Source organism: Phymastichus coffea, unplaced genomic scaffold, assembly GCF_024137745.1.
Source record: "Phymastichus coffea isolate CEN01 unplaced genomic scaffold, Cenicafe_Pcof_1.1 PCOF00062, whole genome shotgun sequence".
Lineage (NCBI taxonomy): Eukaryota > Metazoa > Arthropoda > Insecta > Hymenoptera > Eulophidae > Phymastichus > Phymastichus coffea.
The window spans coordinates 1,202,720-1,223,662 of record NW_026706873.1 but is presented as its reverse complement, the minus strand read 5'-3'; the positions used below and the strand labels follow the sequence as shown (position 1 = coordinate 1,223,662).

At 51.7% G+C, this 20,943-nt stretch overlaps 1 protein-coding gene across 15 annotated transcripts in view; it reads left to right on the top strand.

Moving 5' to 3' along the window:
• Positions 1-2,162: 2,162 nt before the first annotated feature.
• LOC131666921 (serine/threonine-protein kinase tousled-like 2) overlaps positions 2,163-20,943 on the top strand; it is a 31,134-nt gene continuing 12,353 nt past the window's right edge. For 3 of the 15 annotated variants that reach the window (XM_058940012.1, XM_058940004.1, XM_058940000.1), the window contains exons 1-2: positions 11,216-12,249; positions 14,018-14,326. In XM_058940012.1, coding sequence (XP_058795995.1) covers positions 12,049-12,249; positions 14,018-14,326 — 510 coding nt within the window. In that variant the 5' untranslated portion in view covers positions 11,216-12,048. The other 12 variants (XM_058940010.1, XM_058940011.1, XM_058940006.1 and 9 more) reach the window with 11 other exon arrangements.

Sequence of the window (20,943 nt, the reverse complement as noted above, 5' to 3'; positions counted from 1 at the left end):
ATTCCTTACATTGGTGAGAAATTAGTCATGGAAAGTTATTCTGCGTAAAAAGCTTATCGCGGATAAGTTTCGTATATATTTCCAAGCGTTATTAATATTCTCAATTTCAACGATACGTCGTAGCAGCGAAATGAATTTACATAAAATCGGATGGTTTGTTTAAATTTGCAATGGTGAGCGAGTACAATAATTTCGCGATATTTCAACCAAGTTGAAGATGCCACCGAGCGGCGTAAAAATAAATAAAAAAAGACTTATCGCGCAAATTGCGATCGATACAGGATAATCTCGCTGTCACTTCAACGCTTCCCGTTTAATTTTACAACAAAAAATAACTCGCTTGCTAAAAATAAACAGGTGGCGTAAAAATCCCAGGTCGATATGCCAAATTCCCTTTATGCACTCGTACCGTGGCCACGGAAAGGAATATGGGGTGCATGACGTCAGCCCAATACATCCATAGGAAGCCCAAGGTCAGCCAGATACGCACTCACACCGACATATCCATTGCGGCTGTATGTATCACTCGAGAGCACGACGCGTCTTGATTTGTCGAGTACAAATCGCCGATGCCAGCAGCGATGATGCGGCTTTGCAAGATGATGACGACGATTGCCGATCTCTCGCCAAGTTGGAACTTTCACGGGTGCGTTTTGTAGGTTGGCCGTGTGATTGCTCGTTTGCTGCAAGGATAAGTTTCGCGTGTACGCCGAGGAATTTTCGCTTTTTTTCCTCTTCGTTGATCCTGCGTATGTGAAATATGAATTTAGAAAGTCGACATTCAGATACGCGCACCATTTGGTCATTTAATCGATGAAAACAAAGCGTAGCTTCGTGTTAATTTTCAATAAAAAAAAATTAGAATAATTATTTCTCTCAATCTGGTGATTAATGAGCCCAGATTCTCTATTGATTAGATATTTATATAACATGACGTTATATAACAGTCATCAATATTTTTCCAACATCATGTACACACAACACGATTGCAAAGCTTTACAAAAGATTTGAAAAATCTTTTTTTAGATTAAAAACCTGACAAAGTAAAGCAGTGTAAATACAACTGACGTTAATGCTATCGGTCAACAGAGTTTTCTAAATATCTCAACGTCGCACATAAACGACGCTCAAATAAATACCATAGCATTACTTTATGAGTCATAACGCGCTTCTTACGGAAGTTTATGAATCTCTCCCTCCCTCTCTTTTACTGGCGACGAGCCCGATAGATTTGTGATTGTAAGAAGCCGCGCCGCGAGCCCTAATGGACTATGTCTTATTTGTTGTCAAACTTAGTGTGCAACACATACTTTTTCTTACTCGGACGCTTGTGTTAGTTTAATGATAGTAAAATGAAATCTAGCGATAAGAGAACTTTTGCGAATGAGTGTGCTTAAAATGAGCAGATTGCGTTGTTTTTTTAAAACCTTTTTTCAAGATTTCTTTAGATTAGTACCGCAAATTTTTGTAAAATTGATTCGTACTCCTCACTTTACGTTACCTTACGCTCGTTAATAACGAGCTTTATAATCAGCTCAATTAGTTTATCTCAACAATGCCTGTTTAACTCGCCAGTATCGAAACAATTTTTTCAAATCTAATATGTAATACGCGTTTACGTAAATGATACTTATTTGTCTCGAAAACAAAATTGCTTAATCAGCCAATTGTCTGATTACGGATCGATGCAGATCAAAATCATCCGTAACAAAACCATTTAGCGATATTCAATTCGAAAATATACCAAAACATAGTTGTAATTAACAAAGATTGAAAAAAGAATGTCCAACAGAATTTTTCTCGCTTCAAATCCAACCGAACGCATCCAAACTCGTTCCTTTCATTGGAAGTGAAATTTCTCAAGAAAAAAATGCACAACAATAAACAAAACTCTGAACCATGTGCAAAGCAACCCGCATAGTCCATGTGAAGTCTAATAAGATCGCTTTGTCTCGGGAAAAAAAAACTGAATTCCAGAAAAACCGCAGATGAACTTACAAGTGCAAGGGATGCGCGTGTTTCACTATCACACTCTTGCGCATACAGATCTGTCGTTGATAGCGTGCGCGCGTGTGTGTGCGAGTGTCGTGTGCGGAAGCAGTAGCCAGCAGCAGCAGCAGCAGCAGCAGCAGCAGCAGCGGCAGCAGCAGCAGCAGCAGCAGCGGCAGCAGCAGCAGCAGCAGCAGCAGAGAGTGAGTGTGGCAGCAGCCTCAGTAGACTGTGACTCGCCGCACAGGTAACATAGTCGGTCTGTCGGTGTGTGTTTGTGTCGGTGTGCAGAGCGAGCCAAGCAGCGAAAATTTCGTGACCCATTTACGCGCCGCGCTTATCGATCCGCAACAACTTCGCTGTTTCTTTTCCCTCTCTCTTTCTCTCTCACTCACTCACTCGCTCTCGCACACATACAGATGATCGGCGTCCATCTTTGTCGTCGTGCTCGTCGTTGCTGCTGCTGCAAGAAGAAGAAGAATACGGATACGTAAATCCGGCGGCGGCCATCTTCCGCCTAATGCGCCTGGCTGCCGATTTTTACGAGTCTTGTCTCTCCCTCTCTCTCTCTCGCCGTTGACTGATTGACGGCCATCATTATATTTGTAGGTACGCAACGTCTCTACACCACAAGTTTTGAAAACGTCATCGATAAACGTCCTGAATGAAAAAGAGAGAAAATTCGTGAATGTCAATTAGCTCCGATCAATTTTTTGTTTACCAATTCTTCGTAAGGATAATCGAGCATTATAAACAAGTAGTCGAGCTTGCACGTATACACAGAGTTACATGTGCCATACATACATACACACTTGCCAACCGTCGAGTGACAAAAAAGAACAACAAACGTCACGCGCGCTTACACACATTCTTCGTCTTATGCGATAATTGAATACCCACGGCAAACTTCAACAAACGACGGCAAGTCGGTAAAGCAGAGCGTTAACTCGCTCGCAGTCGCGCGCCATTGAAATATAAAAAGCCTTTCCCATCAACTAGATCATCTACAAAACGACGAATAGTGTTTACACGCGAGCGTCGAAAAGTGAGCGGTGGCATCGTCGGGGCTTGAAGTGAGTCGGCGACTTCCGTTTCCGAGTTTGCTCTGTGCTGCATAATCTACCACTACTTACAACGATTTTTTTTCGCACTCACGGAGAGCGTCGCGAGTTTGAGGTTAACGCACCACAAGTGTGTATATGTGTGTATATGTGTATTTCTCGCTCTCGCCGATTCAATTTTTTTGTCAGTTTGCACACGTACTTCTTGTGCGCCATACAGTTGGTTAAAGTCGACGTCTATGATTATAACCAGCGCAGCCGGAATCACAAGACTCTCATCTTCTCGTTTCAGCTGAGTGATAACGACACACGCAGTGCGAGAACAGACAAACGGATCAAAGTTACTCAGAGAGGGAGGATAAGAGAGAAGAGCTCAGTCAGCGAATGCCCAACTTGAAGTAGTTTGCCCAGCCTCGGTGCAAGATGTCCAAGCAGTCAGCCAAACTATGCATAAGTGCAGCTGCAACTGGGCTCTTCGATATCATCATGGCAATTGGTGTTTGTGTGGTTTAATCAGGGACCTAGAATTTTGTAATATTGTGACTGTTCGTTGAGTTGTGTGCCAACGAAAAAAGCAGATGGAGTATCGAGGATGACTGACAATTGCTGGAACTCAGGTGGTGGTGAGTACATATTCATGTTGTTTCTATAAGTGATAATGATTTCTCATCAAACAAAGAGAGAGAGAGAAAGTATTTTAGCTATTGACATTTTTCTAAAGACAGTTTTAGCTTGATAAACTTGGGTGGGGAAGTTGTAGTTTTAAAGGAAATAGTTTGTAAAAATAGAATGGACTGATGTGTTCAACATTTAGCCTAAATGTGAATCACTGATAAGCATTGCTTAACAAGAGAAGCATTTTTTAAGAAGAGACCTGGTATGTTTTTACAAAATTAATACCAAAAAATGCCATGTCGTGCATACTTTCATGCAAAGAAAAATAAAATATTGACATACATGGTACATTGTGAATAGAGTATTTTCAATAGAGATAATTTACGTAATTTGTACAGATTTGTTTGCCATATCAGAAGAGTAAAATAATCAATATCCTTCAATTGAATAGCAAGACAATAATTTTTTAACACATAGTCAATGTAAAAATTACTTTAATTTATTACAATCTGGATAAAAGCATTTATGGCCCAGTACAAATCTGTAATTGAACCTCAACTAACCAAAGCATTTTCTGCTGCATTAAAGATTCCACGCACGACATTAATTCGTCTAAAAATGTAACAGCTGTTACAGAAACACTTGATTTCCCTAAGTAATTATCGATTATTTAAACTTTACTGGGCGAGTTGGCAGCAGCGACGCTTTCGAAACAAAAACAAAAAAAAAACGAAAAGAATAAAAGAGGAGAGGAGGTGGAGTACAGTTGCTCGGACGAAATTCTCAGAGGTCGCGCGCATTATTTCCGATCTATTTATAAAAGCAGAGTGTGAGCGAGTGGCTCTCCTACGTGCACACGAGTCAGAGACAAAAAGGATCGACGACGACGACGGCCAACGCCTATGATATCGGTCTGTAATGATCTGTCCAGTCTTGTGGTCTGTCTATTTTTTTAAACTCTCCTCGCTGAAAAAACTCCTTTAGGCTTGATATTGAAGACTTGAGATCGCTTATGCGGGATGACTGTATGAAATTATTTATTTGATAATCAAACGTGATAATTATTGCGTTGTGGTTTACGTGATTATTAAAATAAAGCAAATGTCAATGCATAAAGAGACTTAATTGAAAAGAATACGTAACAAGCTGGATTAAAAAAAAAATTGAATTCAAAATTTTGACGAGAAGTACTTAATTATGACCTGAAAAAAGAAATGAACGAACGAACAAACCGTTTGGCAGATATGCCATCTCACGGTAATTGAACTGCAGTGCATACAATTTATCGTCATCAGAGCGCGATAAAATAAAAGAATAACGATAATAATTTCCGAATCGCCGGACGAGATTGAACGCGGCCTTTTCTTTCGAGTTACAATTCCACTTTCTTTTTACGTCTACTCGAACTCGATTATTGAATTAGCGTTATAATCCCCGATTAATCGCCATATTAATCTGCTGCAAGAAAACAAAAAAAAATATATAGGCACAGCAAGACGGCGTGTAAAAATGAAGAACACTCGCGAGAAAGACAAATGTATGAAGAGGTGCATCTCGTATCAAACGTTTTCTGGCTAATTAAACGTTTAATCGGCGTGTACTGGAAAGAATGTTTACGCGCGCGGGGACCTCTGGCGGCCTACATCGCTCTCTCGCCTTTGTGCAGACAACATACGTATGTGCATGGTGCGTCGCGAAATCGATCGCCCGGAGGCTGCTGCCGCTGCCGCTGCTTGCCTAGCTGCGTTTGTTGGAGCTTGCAAAGATGTCGCACTCTCTTTCTCTCTCCCTCTCCCACTCTCTTGGTTTATGTGCGCTCGTGTGTTACCGCTTTAACGTTCTTGCGGGTGTCGGACATGTTTTTCTTCTTCAATTTAGTGATTTTTCTGCTGCTTGCGAAAGGCAAGTGTCGAAGGTAATAGTTTTCAATTGAGCGATTGTTGATTTTTGAAATCGATATTTTACTGGAAAATTGCGGCTATTTCAACGTGTGCGACCACTCTACTTATTGTTATATATGTAGTTTAATGTAAAACTGTCTTCTCATCCGAGTGTGTGCCGGAATGCCAGCGATAAACGCAAGGGTTTTTTTGTCTTTATTTTTTAACGCTCCGACAATTCGTAGCCTCCATCTAGACATCGTCGGCAAGCGCATCTCAAAAATTCACCGATCACCCGAGCGAAAAAACCATGCAGCTAGTAATTCGATCATATCTCGCGACCGAATACAAAGTCTGGAAAAGCCTAGCGTCAAGCTCCGTTCAAGCAATCGTCTTGTTAGCGCCGGCGCTGGACTCGTTCCAGAAAAGGCGCGTCATACCCGTCCATTGCGCGTACTCGCCTTATACTTCGTATCCACTGCTGCTGCCGCGCCGACGGTGCCTTGTCGAGCGTTAAGCCAAAGCTCCATTCCGACTATCTGAGTCGATGGACAAGCTTCAGGTTCGTTTATCGACGCCTCTTACCTGCCGCAATGAGTCGCGGATAAAGAAGAGTACGATCCGCCGACGGTCCGTAGCTCGGCGCGTCGCGTCGCGACAAATCAGCGCGATCGGTCCCCGAGAGCCAGCTTAAGGCGACGACCAATCAATGTGGCGTTTTTGAATGTTCGCAGGCGCTGGCGTCAAGATGGAGCAGTTTCAGGCCACCCTGGACCCCAGGAAGCAGGAGTTGTTGGAGGCTCGCTTTCTCGGTGCAAGGGTAGGTGTCTATTTTTTTCCTTGCTATCTGTTGCGCGGGACCGCGCGGGCCCGATCTCGGCCCGCAAGCTCGGGCGATGATCAGGCTGCTCGCGGAGGTCGAGGCGGCTCCTGCGCTTCCGTTCCTTTTTCTTGTTTCTCCGCCGACGTCCGCGCTCGCGGAGGGGCATCGCTTCGCGAGTCTCGTACCGACAGCAGCACCTCGGCTGCGGCGGCCCGAACCCACGCACAGCGGGAGAGAGGGAGGCGCGGCGGCGGCGAGTGAGGCAGAGGAGAGAGAGAGAGAGAGAGAGAGAGAGAGAGAGAGGAGAGAGAGAGAGAGAGAGAGAGAGAGAGAGAGAGAGAGAGAGAGAGAGAGAGAGGAGAGAGAGAGAGAGAGGAGGTATTCTCGTGAATCGGCGCGCTCGCCATTTTTGCCGGCTACGCGTGCAGCTGTCCCGTGAGTTTTCGCGTGTCCGCGCGTAGGCGAGCTCGAGGTGCGATTCTGGCTCGCCGGGGCTAGCTCATCGATCGGCCGTGTGGCCGTCGTATAGAGCCCTTGCAGCTCGGCGACGATCTCGCGTCCCGCCTCTCCGCCGGCCGCAACCCATAAGATAATGGTCTTGCCGCTCGGCCGAAAATCAATCGGCGACGCATCTCTCGCGACCCGCTCGAGCTTGCGAGTCGCGATTACGCTTCGACGAACGGCGGGCGTCATCGTCTCTTCTCCCTCGTAGCCTGGCGCTCGGCGACCGCTGATGGGCTCTGCTCCCCGCGGCAGATCAGCTGTTTCGGGCGCGCGTCGCGAGTCGCCGGCTACGAGGATATGCGTACGATGGCGACAGCGGTGTCAAGCCGAGACACGCGATCCCGTCCTCGCTCGCGCCCGGCCATCTTTGCCAAGCTCTCCCTGCGGCTTTCTCTCTCTCTCTCTCTCTCTCTCTCTCTCTCTCTCTCTCTCTCTCTCTCTCTCTCTCTCTCTCTCTCTCTTCTCTCTCTCTCTCTCTCCTCTCTCGTCTCCGTCCTCAACCGTTGTCTTTCGCTTGCTGTTTCGCTAACCTGAGAAGCTTGCGACGCGGCGACGTGGATTCGCACGCGCGATCGATCGACCGGCGTCGGCTAATCTCGCGCGCACACGCGAGTCAAGGTCGCCGACGTCGCGAACTATGAGCTCGCTCTCACTCTCTCTCTCTCTCTCTCTCTCTCTCTCTCTCTCTCTCTCTCTCTCTCTCTCCTCTCTCTCTCTCTCTCTTTCTCAGCTATCTCTGCCACGCCAACTGCGTCTTAGAGCAATCAAGGCGAAGTCGCTGTGCTCTCGTGGCGTCGATCGCCGAATGCCGAGCTTGCGTGGCAGCTCCGGCCTCTTGGCGCCGAGACGAAAGCGCGCCGGGCCGCCGAAAGTCGGCCCCTGTGCTCGCGGAGGCAGCGATCGATTCGGCCAGCGGGGCGCGCGCCTTCGATTCGGCGGAGGCGACCCTCCCTAATATTATCGATCGCCAGTCCGCGTGCAGCTGGCGGAAAGTCGGCTAAGCAGAGAGAAGCACATCTACGCGGAGGCGCCCGGCGACGGAGAAAAGCCGACGTACGTGGCCGACGCGAGCGACCTTCCTCCCCGCCCCCTCCCCCTCGTCGCCATGGCAGCGATATCATCCAAGCCCTGGCCGCGCTATTCATAGCTTTCGGATTGTCCGTCTCGCCGGCGATGGGGAACGTCGGAGCCGACTCGCGCGTCGATCGGTCTCTCCTCTCCGAGTCAGCGCGATTTGGCCCGCGCTGCCCGATCACCTGCGTAGCTCGGCGTCCACGCCGCGTCGCCAGCTGGCAGAAGATCGCACGTACGCGCGAGCGGATTCCCCTGTGCCTTGTTCAGCGGCGTTGCCAATTCTCCGCTTGCGGCGCACGGCCAGAAGCGATACTGGAAAAGAGGATTTGGCCGTGTGTGTGTGAGTGTGCGCGCGCGCGCGTGCATGCGCCTGTTGGAAAAGTGGGCCGCCGACGACGACGCCGGCGGAGCGCGGGTGGTGACCGTGAATGGCCAGACGAAAACCACTCCTCCTTGTTGCGGTGTTGCCTCGCACGAGGGCGGCTCTGCTGGCTTGGACCGCTGGCTCTTCCGCGTCGAAACGAGCGGCATCGAGGCACGCACCGTCGTCCTGCTCCCGTTTACACGCGAATCGAACAGCTCGACCCGACGAACGACAGTCCGAGATCGGCTCGCTGAATGGCGTCACTCGTCCTCTCTGCCGTCAAAAACAAATCGTCGCCGTCTCATTGCGCGATAATTGAGCGCATCGACGATAAATATGCACAAAAGAATGGCCGCGTGGCTATTTGCGGGACGCTGAAAATGCGCGTTTAGAAAGTACGAAATTCTCGCGGGATCTGCGCGCTCGGTACGCGTGCGTGTGTGTAAATATGCCGACAATTAGCGCGGAACCGTTTTTGTGCGTTCTCTCTCTCTCTCTCCCTCTCTTTCTTTATGGCTCTCTCTTGCACGGGCAAATCGTCGTCACAACAGTAGATTTTCAATATTAGAGAAATATGCGTTGCGCGATATTTCGAAAGAGAGAAGCAGTTTTCGTCGAGCTGAGCCCTCCAAATGTATATCGACGAGCCGCGGCTTCACGTGCTAGCGAGCAAGACTATTAGAAAGTCGCCGTCGTGTATTTCGAAAATCACAAGTTTCGTTCGGCTGCAGTAGCATTTGTCCCCCCCCCCCCCCTGCTGCCCTGCCCATCGTCCGACTGACGTAACACCATCCGAGCCGAAAAGCTGCGAGTCGAGAGACTGTCGCAAGGCGATTGAGATCGCTCGGGAACAAGCGTACGACCGAGAGCAGGGAGGTAAGGTTAACGTCGTCAGCGCGTCGCGCCTCTTATCTCGCGGGCAACAGGCCGTGCGCGCTCCCAACGCGGAACGTACCGCGGCGACGGCGGCGAGGCGAGAGCGCCGCGTTCTATTTCGCGCGCGCGCGCGCGCCCGCAATTTTAGGCGCGAGTCGGAGACGGGAAATCCGATAAGCGGCTCGCGCGAACCACGCACCGCGACAAAAGTACATTCCGCGCGTGCGTTGACGCTTGTGTCAGCTGTTAACGCGCTCCCACGTCCGCGTGCCCCGTTGCGGCGCTCGACAACGCGCGATGCCTGCTCCAGCGAAGGGATCCTCCCGATTTTCAGCTCGCGTTACGTTGTGCTCAATTTGGGAGCGAAATCGCGACGGCTTTTGTTTTTCGCTGCGGGGTACGGCAAAACAGTAAAATCGAAAGTACTGCTCGCGAGCGACGCCGTTCGATCGACGCGAGATGGAATTCCCCGCGGATTCAGCTCCATCTGCCGATGCCCGCGCCGCGGCACTTTCTTCCCGCGCGCGCGGAAAAAAGAAGACGGCCGGTCGCTACGAGTTTCCGCGTCGGCACCATTTTTAACGATCGCGGCGAGCGAATCGAGCTCAATGCCCGTTGGCGATCCTCAATTTTGCATGGCATTCACTCCTCGTCGACGGGGTGTTCGCGAATAGAGAAAGCATCGATAGTTCGCTTCGAGCCCGAGAACGGCGCCTCTAAATTTACCCAAAGTCAAGGCGTTATAGTCGAGTCGATCGTCGTTTGCGTAACGCGGGTTCTCTTCGAAAAGGTCCGATCGATGCGCACTGATTAACGAGAGGCGATTGTCGCCTCACCTGCCGGCAAGGGCGGAGGGGGCGGGGAGATGGGCACGGCTTTCTCAAATTTCGCGGGGGGGCATTGTTCGACGACTGTCACTCGCAGCGCCTCTTGCGCAACGCGTCACTTGCGCAATTAACCCCCTTGAACGGCAAGTCGGCGCCGGCGCGCGCCAAGTTCTCCCTTGCGGTCGATAAAAAAGAAGTTGGAGCTGGCGCGTCGGGCGATATCGGCCGCGAGAGTAGCAGGATGAATGGGAATCTCTGCTTCGAGGGAGAGAGAGAGGCAAATTTATAGATAACGTTTATTTACCGTAGGTCAAAATAATAACATCTGCAGAATACGTAAATACGCAACATATTCGTGATAACAAAAATTATACTAACTCAAGCGTAGCACAGTTTGGACATTTTCAAGTAACAAAAGTTAGTTAATTAGTTCTACAAAAAAACTTTCCTCAGTCACAAAAACGAAACTAGCAGTGACAAGATAGGAGAAGACTAAATGTAGCCGGAATAATAGAGAGAGAGAGAGAGAGAGTAAACGACTCGCAGCGAGCGCACTGGCGACGCTTATTCGGCGTCCAAGCATGCCTGCGTCCGTCGCTAATATAGCGTTGGACGCTTCGACGAGAAGAGCATGCGACGCTCCAAGGAGCCTGTCGTAAGCGACGCGGCGTCGTCACGCCAAGCCACCTTGGGGGAAGGCGATCGGCGCGCGTTCGCCGGCGCGCAGCGCAACAGGTGAAGTGCTGCCAGGTCAATTTTGGCCCGAGCGCCTTCCCCTCGGGGCCCCTTCGAAAGTCGGCAACGAAGGGATCTGGCGCGGCTAGAAATTGATCCTGTCGGCGGCGAGGCCGCGGCGGATGGCTTTGCGAACGCGTCGATCGCGCGAGAGGCACTTGGCCGCTTAATTGCGCCGCCGCCGGTGCACCGGTAGTTTCCGAGCCGGCGAGCGGCGGCATGATGGCTGCGGGAGACTACTAACCAGACGCGAGAGCGGTTGCTTTGGACGCTTTCACACCCGCGCGCCACGAAAATGGCGTGCGACCCCCCCCCCCCCCAAATCGCCCTCTCACTCGCTCTCGCTCTTTCTCTTTCTATCTTTCCGGAGTTCGTTCGCCGATTGGCTTTGTTGTTGCACTCGAAATTCGGGCAACGAAGAGCTCTGTATCTGTCTCTCGATGTAAAATGTTGGCCGCCGACGCGGACATCCAGAGGGAGAGCTGTGTGAAAAAATTGGTTTTTCCGTGCGACAGCTTGGAATTCAAGGCGTCAAGATAATCCCGGCGAAGAATCGTGCGGACCGCTCGCGCGAGTCACCGATTACACGATGCTTATCCGGCCGACAACGGCTCGTCCGATCGAGAGGCGATCGAGGGCTTGACACGTCGCCGCGAGATCAAAACAACGCCAATCGTTCGACTTGTCGATCGATAAACAAGCTCCCACGCCAGGAAGCGACGATGCCGCGCGACGGCCAAATGCCGTGCATCACCCTCGGGCCATCCCCCTTGCGCCAACGTAGCCGAGGCCGCGCACGCACGTAGCGAGTGAGCGCCTCTCCGCGATGCGCGCACGCCCGGCCGACCGCGCTACTGCCACCACCACCGGCGCCATCCGTTCTCTCTCTCTCTCTCTCTTTCTGTCTCTTTCTCGCTCTCTGTCGCGGGCTCGGCGAGTAAGCGCGGCGAAAATTTTCCAGTGCTCGCCGAGCCTTTGCGTGGTGCGCGCGCGCTTCGGAGTGTGCGTCGGGACAGAGAGCGAAAGACCGAGAAAGAAAACTAACAGACGGCGAAGCAGACGCGTGCGAGCTCGCGGATGTGCTAGTGGTGCGGGCAAGTGTCGCGCGAGGAGGCGAGAGCAGCGGCGGCGATGTCGACGAGGTGCGCGCGCGATGCGCTGGCGACGGCGTCGTGCAGCGAGCAGCAGCGCGAGACCGCGACGACGACGACGACGACGACGACGACGGCGACGATGATGATGATGACGACAATGACGATGACGACGATGACGACGGAGGCGAGAGGACGATGAAAGCGGCATGGCGATAAGGCGGAGGTCCAAGGTACTGCAGGTCACCGCTGCTGCTAATGCCGGCGCGGCGTCGCCCTCGCCGCCAGCAGTCAACACGCCGAGCGCTGTGCTTGCTTTACCCAACAACAACAACAACAACAACAACAACAACACCAGCAGCAGTGTTGTAGTGCCGAGTAGCGAGCGCAGACGACGCAGGAGAGCCTCGGTACGTCCCCCTCCGTTGACAGACCCTCGAGGTTCTGTCTTTCTCTCTCTCTCTCTCTCTCTCTCTCTTCCTTTAAAGAGCGCCAGGTGCGCCGGCGTGACTCGATGCTCGCATCTCTCTCGTTGGGGCAGCTCACGGGCGCAGAGAGCGCATGGAAAGTTTTTCTTTCTCGCTCTAGTCGCCCTTTGTGCCGCTGCTACTGCTACTGCTGCTGCTGTTGCTGCTCTGCTGCTGCTCCTGCTGCTGCTGCTGCTATACGCGTATTAATAGATGGATGGCTTTTCGGTGCTCTTGTACTGTCGGCTTTACGGAATACCCGACAGCCTCTCTCTCTCTCTCCGTTTGCGGACGAATCGCACGCTTGCGTTACTATTGATGGCTGTGGTTACTAGATAACTCTCCTGCGTAGATACAACGATAGACGAGCTAGAGTATTTTGCGGATAGCTCCGCGCTACGCGGTGAGAGAGAGAGAGAGAGAGAGAGTACGACGCGCCGCACGAGCGAAAAAATCGACGGCGAAGCGGCGATGTTTACGAATCGCCGGACTGCCGGGCGGCAAGAGAAGTCGGCGTTCGCAGTCTCAGCTTGCGTGGCTGGCTTTAAGATGGCGCGAATGAATTGGCCCGTGATCGATAACATTATAGAGCTCGTAAGAGGCTCCGTCCCTTTCTCTCTCTCTCTCGCCCCCCCCCCCCCTCACGGCTGCCGTGGTATAAATAGAATTTCACTTATATACCTGCGCTCCGATCGCGTTCTCGCCGCGTTCGGCGCTAGCGAAGGGGCGGGGGCGGCGTATGGACAAACCGCCCGCCCGCCACCGGCGCTCTCGCTGTGCCCTTATCGTCGGTGTATTGATCCCGTACAGTCAGCGCGGACGACAAGCGTGCACGCTCCGTCGTCTCTCGCAGCCTCGACGCTCTAGATACCGTCGGCCCTTTTCCCAGCTCTCGCACCCGAATCTCATTGTCGACCGGGCGATCGCTCTCGCTCCAACGCAGTTGGCACGCGCAGACGGATTCTCGCCCGGTTTGGAAAAAGTCCTCGAAAGAGAGAGAGAGAGAGAGAGAGAGAGAGAGAGAAGGATCGCTCCCGAAAGCAGGCAATCACATCAAGATGGAGGAGCGCCGCGGTCGGACCTGTTGACACTCCCAATTTCTCTCTCTCTCTCTCTCTCTCTCTTGGACGATTAATAAGCGCTCGTTCCACGCGCGCCTGCAAAAAGCGCACATCACGGTTGTTTTTCTGCGCAAAAAAAAAGCGCAGTGTTGCCGTGGTCTTCGTCGCGCAGCACAGCAGCAGTAGCACCAGCGGACTAAGCCTTTTTTTCGTTCTCTCGCTCGCTCTCTTTGTCCGGTGTGTGTGCGCGCGCGTGTACGTGTATGTGCGCGCGCGCGGCGGCCGGCGACATCTCGTTTAGCTTTGATTTTTCACCGAGAGACGCGAGGTCGAGCGTCGCATAACCTGATTCTCCGCCATGTTTGCTACTGCTACTGCTGCTCTCGCAGGTCAAGCTGCTGCCGTGCGAAAACTCTGCAAACGGTTGGCACGGTCCGCTATTACAGACGACCTTCCGTCTCCCGTGCGAGTCTCTCTCTCTCTCTCTCTCTCACTCGCCCACTTTGCCAATCCGACGAATCAGCGAAGAAGGCGCGGGGAGGCTGGCGAAGGAAAACGGCAGCGAGCGCGCCACGAGTTTTCGCGAGCGTCAACGAGAGAGCGTGGAAAAGGGAGGAACTGAGTGTCGGTTGGTTGGTTGGTGTTTCTAGGGTGGTCAGAGCGCTGTTCCGCTGAGCACAAAGAGCGCATCAGCTGGCTTAGCGCAAGTCGGCGGAGCAGCGGCAGTAGTCAATCAACAGCAGCAGCAGCAGCAGCAAGTGGCGCCGCCTCCGCCGCCGACGACGACCACGTCCTTGCCGCCGACGACGCCGAGCGCGCGGTGCGGACAGCCGACTGCCCTTGGCATCGACTGGTCGCGCCAGCGCGACCACCATAACCTCCAACAACACCACAAACACCACCACCACCTCCAGCAACAACAACGCAACTCCTCGTCGTCGCACGCGCTGCTCTCTCAGGTAGACTCAAACTTTCTATACAAGACAGTAGCGGCTTGTGTCTGTGCTTGCTCTCGAGAGTCGGCCTGCCGAAGGACGACCAAGCGTCGAGCCGGCCTGCTTGCCTGACACCTCCCTCCTCCTCGCCCCCCCGCGTAAAGTAGACAACCTGATCCACGACGAGCGCGTGTGTGCGATGAAACGCGACATCTGCAATGGCCATTGTCGAGCGAGCGTGTGGTGGTGTGGTGTGGCCTCCTCATCGCGATGCGCTTTATTGATTATGTACTGTGCCTAGACTCTCACTTGCTCTCTCCCTCTCTCTCTCTCAGTGTAAGGACAAGTCGACAGGCGGCGATATATAACTCGTCGACTGGCTCGTTTGCCGTATCGCGTGTGTATCGCTTGCCATGTCGACAAGTTTTATTTTTTTTTTTTTTGTTTTTTCGTTTTTTTACATTCATTCCTCGCGAGCGAAATCAGCGTTTGGTGACGGCGGCGGCGGCTCGTTGGCATTTCCTGACTCATCCTCGCGATCTTGCCCGGTTTCGAATCTGCTCGGCGACGCGCGTTGCCGCGTGATCGACGACGACAACGACGATGTTCCGCAACGCCCGAGCGTTATAGAAAGCGAGCGCAGGGCGCGATGGTCGGCCACAGGCGGTGTGCAGCTTGGGACGACCAGCGTAGCTTCTACCGCGAGGCGCGCCTGCGGTGCGACTTGGTTGGCAGGCCAACATCTTTGCGCGGCGTCCGTGCGAATCGATAGAGAGCGAGCGAGCAAGAGAGAAAGCGCAAGCAAACGACGTGACTCTGTGGCGTCTATAGCCCGTCGGTCGTCCCTTCGGCTATTAGAGCGAGCCGAGCGAAAGGGCGGAAAATGCGTGCGCTCGCGCTGTATCGATGCTCGGCGGGGGTGAACTTTCTCTCATTCTCGCTCTCCGCCATATTATATCTCGCCGCGGCACACGCTGCTGACTTGGCGTATTGGATTGAACGGGCGAGCCTTTTGCTTTTCGCGAGAGCGCGCGATCCTCGACGAGACTATTAGACGCTGAAAGCTTTGAATTCTCGGCGTCGCGCCTCCCCGAGAATATCACGTTGCTTCGCTCTCGCGACAATGGTGATTCCTTTAGAAAGGCAAGAGCGAGCCGCGCAACGAGCGTGGAGAGCGCGCACTCGGCAATTTTCCACAGTCGTCGCGGGCCTGTCGGAAGGGGAAGCCGGCAACTTTCCCGAAATGTCCACACCTGGCAGCATCTCGAAGGGGAAACGCGAAGCGCCAAATCACCGCCTTTCTCTCTCCCGCTCTTGCGAAAAGAGCCGAGTGGCTAACAAGAGTTAGGCTCGTTCTTGCCGGGCGTCTTTCGCGGGGAGGCCGAAAGTTTTGCATAATGCAGCCGCCACCGCGGCAGCCGCACACGCAGCCACCGTGCCGGAGAGCCTGAGACTAGCCGCCGCGCGCCGGGGAATATCGATTTCCGGACTCTCTCTCTCTCTCTCTCTCTCTCTCTCTCTCTCTCTCTCTCTCTCTCTCTCTCTCTCTCTCCGCGCTGCTGCTTCATCTCTTTGTCTCTCGCGGCTTTCGACCACCCTCCTCCCTCTAACTTTTCCGTCGACAAGTTGCCGCACTGCTCTGGAATCGCGGAGCCGCGCAGGGCCTGGCGAGGAAGCGCTTCAGCTCGTTTGCAATACTTTTCGCCGGCGTCCGATTCCGGAAATTCCGGGCGAATTCCACGCCGCGACGCACGAAACTGCACGAAGCCGCGGCAGAGAGTAGTCCGTTCGGAAAGTCGGCGTAGCTACAGAGCGAGCGGTCCTCGCGCTATCGATTTCGAGTGCAGAGAGAGAGAGAGAGAGAGAGAGAGAGCGCACAGAGCAGCCATCTAAAAGGCGACCGTACGTGCATACACACACACACACACACGTAACACGCATACGCGCGTGCACATAGAACGTCTCGCTCTCCGAGCTCGTGGCCGGTAGTGGTGGAGTGCTGGATTCCGCGTTGCTGCCACGTCGATAATCGTGTGAATTTTCAGAGCCGCCACCGTTGCCGCTCGTTCTCGGAGAGAGAGAGAGAGAGAGAGCGAGCATCAGTCACGCGAGAACGCAGCGCGCGGACTAACGAGAAGCACGGCTTTCTCTCTCTCTCTCTCTCTCTCTCTCTCTCTCTCTCTCTCTCTCTCTCTCTCTCACTCTCCAACACGAGCGTGCTCGTCCTCCGAAAATCGATCGGCCCTTCCGAGCGCGCGGGGGAGTGACGACGACGTGAAAACGAGAAAAGAAACGAGGCCGCGCCATCTTACGCGGAGCGTGTAATTTTCATGCCCACACTTCTCAAGAGAGATAGAGAGAGAGAGAGAGAGAGAGAGAGAGAGAGAGGCAAGCAGGCAGGCAAACAGCAGCAGCAAACTCGCGGAGTAGTTGAGATTTCTTTAGAAAGTTCAGCGACCAGCGTTCACCCGCCGCCGCCACCGCCTCGTGTGTTGCCTTCGAGATAGAAAGAGAGAGAGAGAGAGACACGTATTAGTCAGCTACGTGCAACGCCAAGTGCGTGCCAAGAGCTTCTCGCGCTTGTATACGAGTGTCATGGCTATAATGTTGCCGACGGATCTCGTCTGCCTCCTTATACCTCCGCTGTGCGAACAAATGCGCGGGTGCCTCGTGCCGTTAGCTCGGAGCGCGCGGACGGCGGCGCATCGCGTCCACGAGATCGCCAGCTAAATAACCAAACGGGACGCGCCGTCACTCGGCTTCTAAAAATGGCGCTGCGTAGCGCGAACATTAGCCGGAACGCGCGCGCAAGAGAGAGATGGAAAATCGAGACGACACGGTGTGTATAATCCACAGCGCGTTTGCTTTCGCCTGCAGCCGCCGCTGTTCACCCCGTTGAGGGGCTCGATGTAGGTAAAGTCGCGGCGGCAGTAGCAATGCGGCGCAGACGCAATGGATTTTCGCGTGCGGCCTAAGAGAGAGAGAGAGAGAGAGAAGGATGCGAGGGCAAAAAGAAAACAAAGCCCGAGAACGTTCGCTTTCGAGGGGATGAACGGCTAGGCCGCCATTTTACAATCTCTCTCTCTCTCTCTCTCTCTCTCTGTCTGCGGCGCGTATTACTTCTCTGAGCACGGTCAACCGATTTTCGCTGTCGAGCGTTATACACGCTGAGATAAGACCAGTTGTACGCGCGCTGAACGTGCCCGCTTGCACGTAATCGCAGCTTTGGCCTTTTCTTCGATTGCTTTTTCTTCTCTACACAAAACTGCAATGACTAATCCGGGCAGGAAAGAGCGGTCGAAATGTCGATGCGTCACGCGGCACGTTAGCGGCCTGGGGATGCCGGGCACCTGCGGTACAGCTCAAGCGGCTACGTAGTCTAGGATCGCCGGGCGACGGGTATCGTCATCGCGGCGACGACGACGACTCCATCGCCCGGCGTTAATTATTTATGCTCACGGAAAGGAAGGGGGGAGGCGCTCACCTCGTTTCGCGCTCATTAAACGTTAAAACGCGACCGCTGTAGGGCGCGCTGCGCGCATGCACAGATGCCTAGCAAATTTCAAATCTCCGATGGGAATATTCTCTTCTCTCCTCTCTGCCCCCCCCCCCCCCCATTCTCTCTCGCGTATTGAGAGAGTGAGCGCCCAGAGGCGAGCTGTGCAATCGATTCTATCGTGGGATGTGGCTCCTCCTTTCTCGGCATGATTTTCATGTTCCGTGATAATACACCGTTCTCCTCCCCCCTCCCCCCGCACTTCTTCGACCGACGTATTCATTCGTTAGGTTTATTTTGCGCGAGGCTGATGGAGTATATCACTCGATTCGATGCGATAAAGCGCGAGGTTGCGCAGAAAAGAAACACACGGCCATCGAGGAAAAAGTGTAACAATAATTCCGGGCGGGGAGTTGGCACAAGTCGGCACGTTACGTGTTCGTCGGTCGACAGGCGCCAAGCGCGCGCGATGCGAGAGAGAGACAGAGAAAGAGAGAGAGAGAGAGAGAGAGATCGTGTTTTCATGTCGGCGCATAGTACAGCGCAAACCCCAAGCCCCCTACTCACGTCAACTCGACTCGAGGCACTCTACTCCAATGTCGAAGCGCGGGCAATACAAATTTAGACGTCTCGCTACCGCTAATTCCCTCGCTTCGTTTTCATTGTTTTACGTTTTCAATTCTGCACGAGAATCCTTCCGAATGATTACATTGCGTCGGAATTTCAGTAATTTCTTGAGATCGTCGAGGATTTCTTTGCATTTTATTTTTTTTCAATATCTTTTTAAAAGCCTAACGCTTTTAAAAATATTCTCGCGGTCGTGTTAGAAAACTTACTGGAAGATTTCTTTAATGTTTCAGAAAATTTGTCTAATAAAAGGCAAAAAAAGCATTTCACAAGGCTCTCGAATCTTTCTTTGCAGTTTTCTTGAACATTTTTAAAGGTTCAAGAAATATTGTTTTAAGAATTTTTTCTAGAATTTTTTAGTCTTCCAAAATTAATGAATAGTTAAGATTTTCCTATCAACTGTTCGAGACTTCCTGGAATATTTTTTTATTGTAGATTTTCCGAAGATTCAACACACCTTTTAATGTTTTACCAAAGCCTTAATGATTTTTTCTTAATCTTGTGAAAAACTTTTCTAAGTCTTGTAAATTCTGTTATTTCCACAACAATTGGAGAAGGATATATGTACTTCAGCACATTGTGCGTATTGATATTCATTTCAATTATTAGTACATAGTGATTTATAATTCGTCGTTCGCATTATGAAAATTGGGAAACCATTGAATAAAAATCTACTAAGCTATTCAAACGATCGCATAAACTTTTAACCGCTCATGAATTAACGTTGTGTATCAAATTGGAAAAACCGCAATCCCCCCTCCGCCACGCCATGTTTCTACGTTATAAACAGGCCATCAATCAAAGCAATTACAAAAAACAAAAGTTGAGCAACCGCATGATATCGATTGCTTTGTCGTTTTGCGTGCGACGCTTAGCACCACCCTCCATTTTATATTTTTCGACAACTTATCAACTTAATCCGCCCGCAAACGACTCAAGAAAAAGAAAATCAAAATATACAACCGAGCACGCATGAATAATTCAAGCTCTCACCTGCGCGCGCGCGCGAGCGTCATCTGGAAGATAATACGCGCGACCAACGAGCGCGAGCTATGCCCTTGTCCGGTTCTCCGTCTCTCTCTCTCTCTGTCGCTCTCCTTGCTCTTTATATTTCCTTCGCAGGGTGGCGTGTTGTCAGCCATTGATCGTAGATTTGTCGAGAAGAGAAGCGCATTTATGCGCGCGCGCGTGTACCTTCTACATACTACGCAGCAGTTGCGTTGTTTTCGCCGCTAGGTGGTATTCCATTAAACGTCGAATTAAAGCCGAAACATTCCGCGCCGCTCGTTCACTTGGCTTCTCTCGTCAACGGTACATAATGAGATCATCTGTATTCGCGTCGCCATATTTGATCATGCCGAATTGGAAACATACACGATCTGTTTCTCGATTTGTCGTCGTGGTCGTCGGATGTTTACATAAGCGTTCGTCTCTCGCAGAATAATCGGACAATTTATACTTCTCCAAAGAGAAGCTATAGATGCTTCGAGCGATAAGAGGCTGTAATCTCCTAATCTTATCTAACGAAACGTCCACACACTCGATCTCTAAATTAAGAGCGAACTCCAGTTAAACTTTCAGCTAACGAATATTGTTTTCCTTTTTGTTGCAGGTGAGTACCATAAGTGGTCAAAGCGTTCATGGTAAATCGTAAGTATTTATATAACAATGAGCAACGAAAAACACTCGACAGCGTTCGTTGAGATCAATAGTTACAGTCTGAAAAAGGGCAACCCTGGGCATAGCCAAGAAACTACTTACACTTCTCTCTCTCTCTCTCTCTCTTCACTACTATCCGTTCCACGTAAGCAGCTCTCTTCGGTCTTGCGATAGCTTCCGCTCGGCGACCCTATTTCCTAGCATCTCTCTCTTGCACGAGCAAAGCGCGCGCGCACGGTTCGCTCCTCTTCTCTTGTGCTTTATTGTAACTTCGTGTCTCGGGCTGTCTCTCTCTCTCTCTCTCTCTTTCAGGAGTGGACGATGCCTACGCCAATGCCCCTAACGAACCTCATGCACAAGGCGGATGACATACCGACTATATACGTGTCGACGCCTGCTCGACTCTTTTTAAACACGAGTAAACATCGAATTTCCGCCGCAGCTGATAACGACGAGTCGTCAGAGTGTGCGGTGCAATGTGGGGCCGCGCGGGGAATCGCGTCGACCGATTAGTCGTCTCTAGTGATTCTTTTGTTGTCCTTTTTCGTCGTCGTTCGCTGGTCCGGAATAGTCGTGCGCACGGCCGAAATTCGAATTCGCGAATTCAGCAGATTACCGAAAAAGATAATAAAACAGCGAGGCAAAAGAAAAACCGCAACTTCGAAATATCGAAAACCAGTCTGAAATTCCGACGTTAAAACGGCGTGTAAATGGCGCCCAAACAAAAGGCAAATCCGTCCCTGAATCCCGCAGCAATCTCTCTCTCTCTCTCTCTCTTTCTCGTCCGGAGGCACATCGCGCGCGCAGCCAAGCGCGTCGTTTCCACTTCGCTATAGCTATAGATCACGGAGCGGCGGCG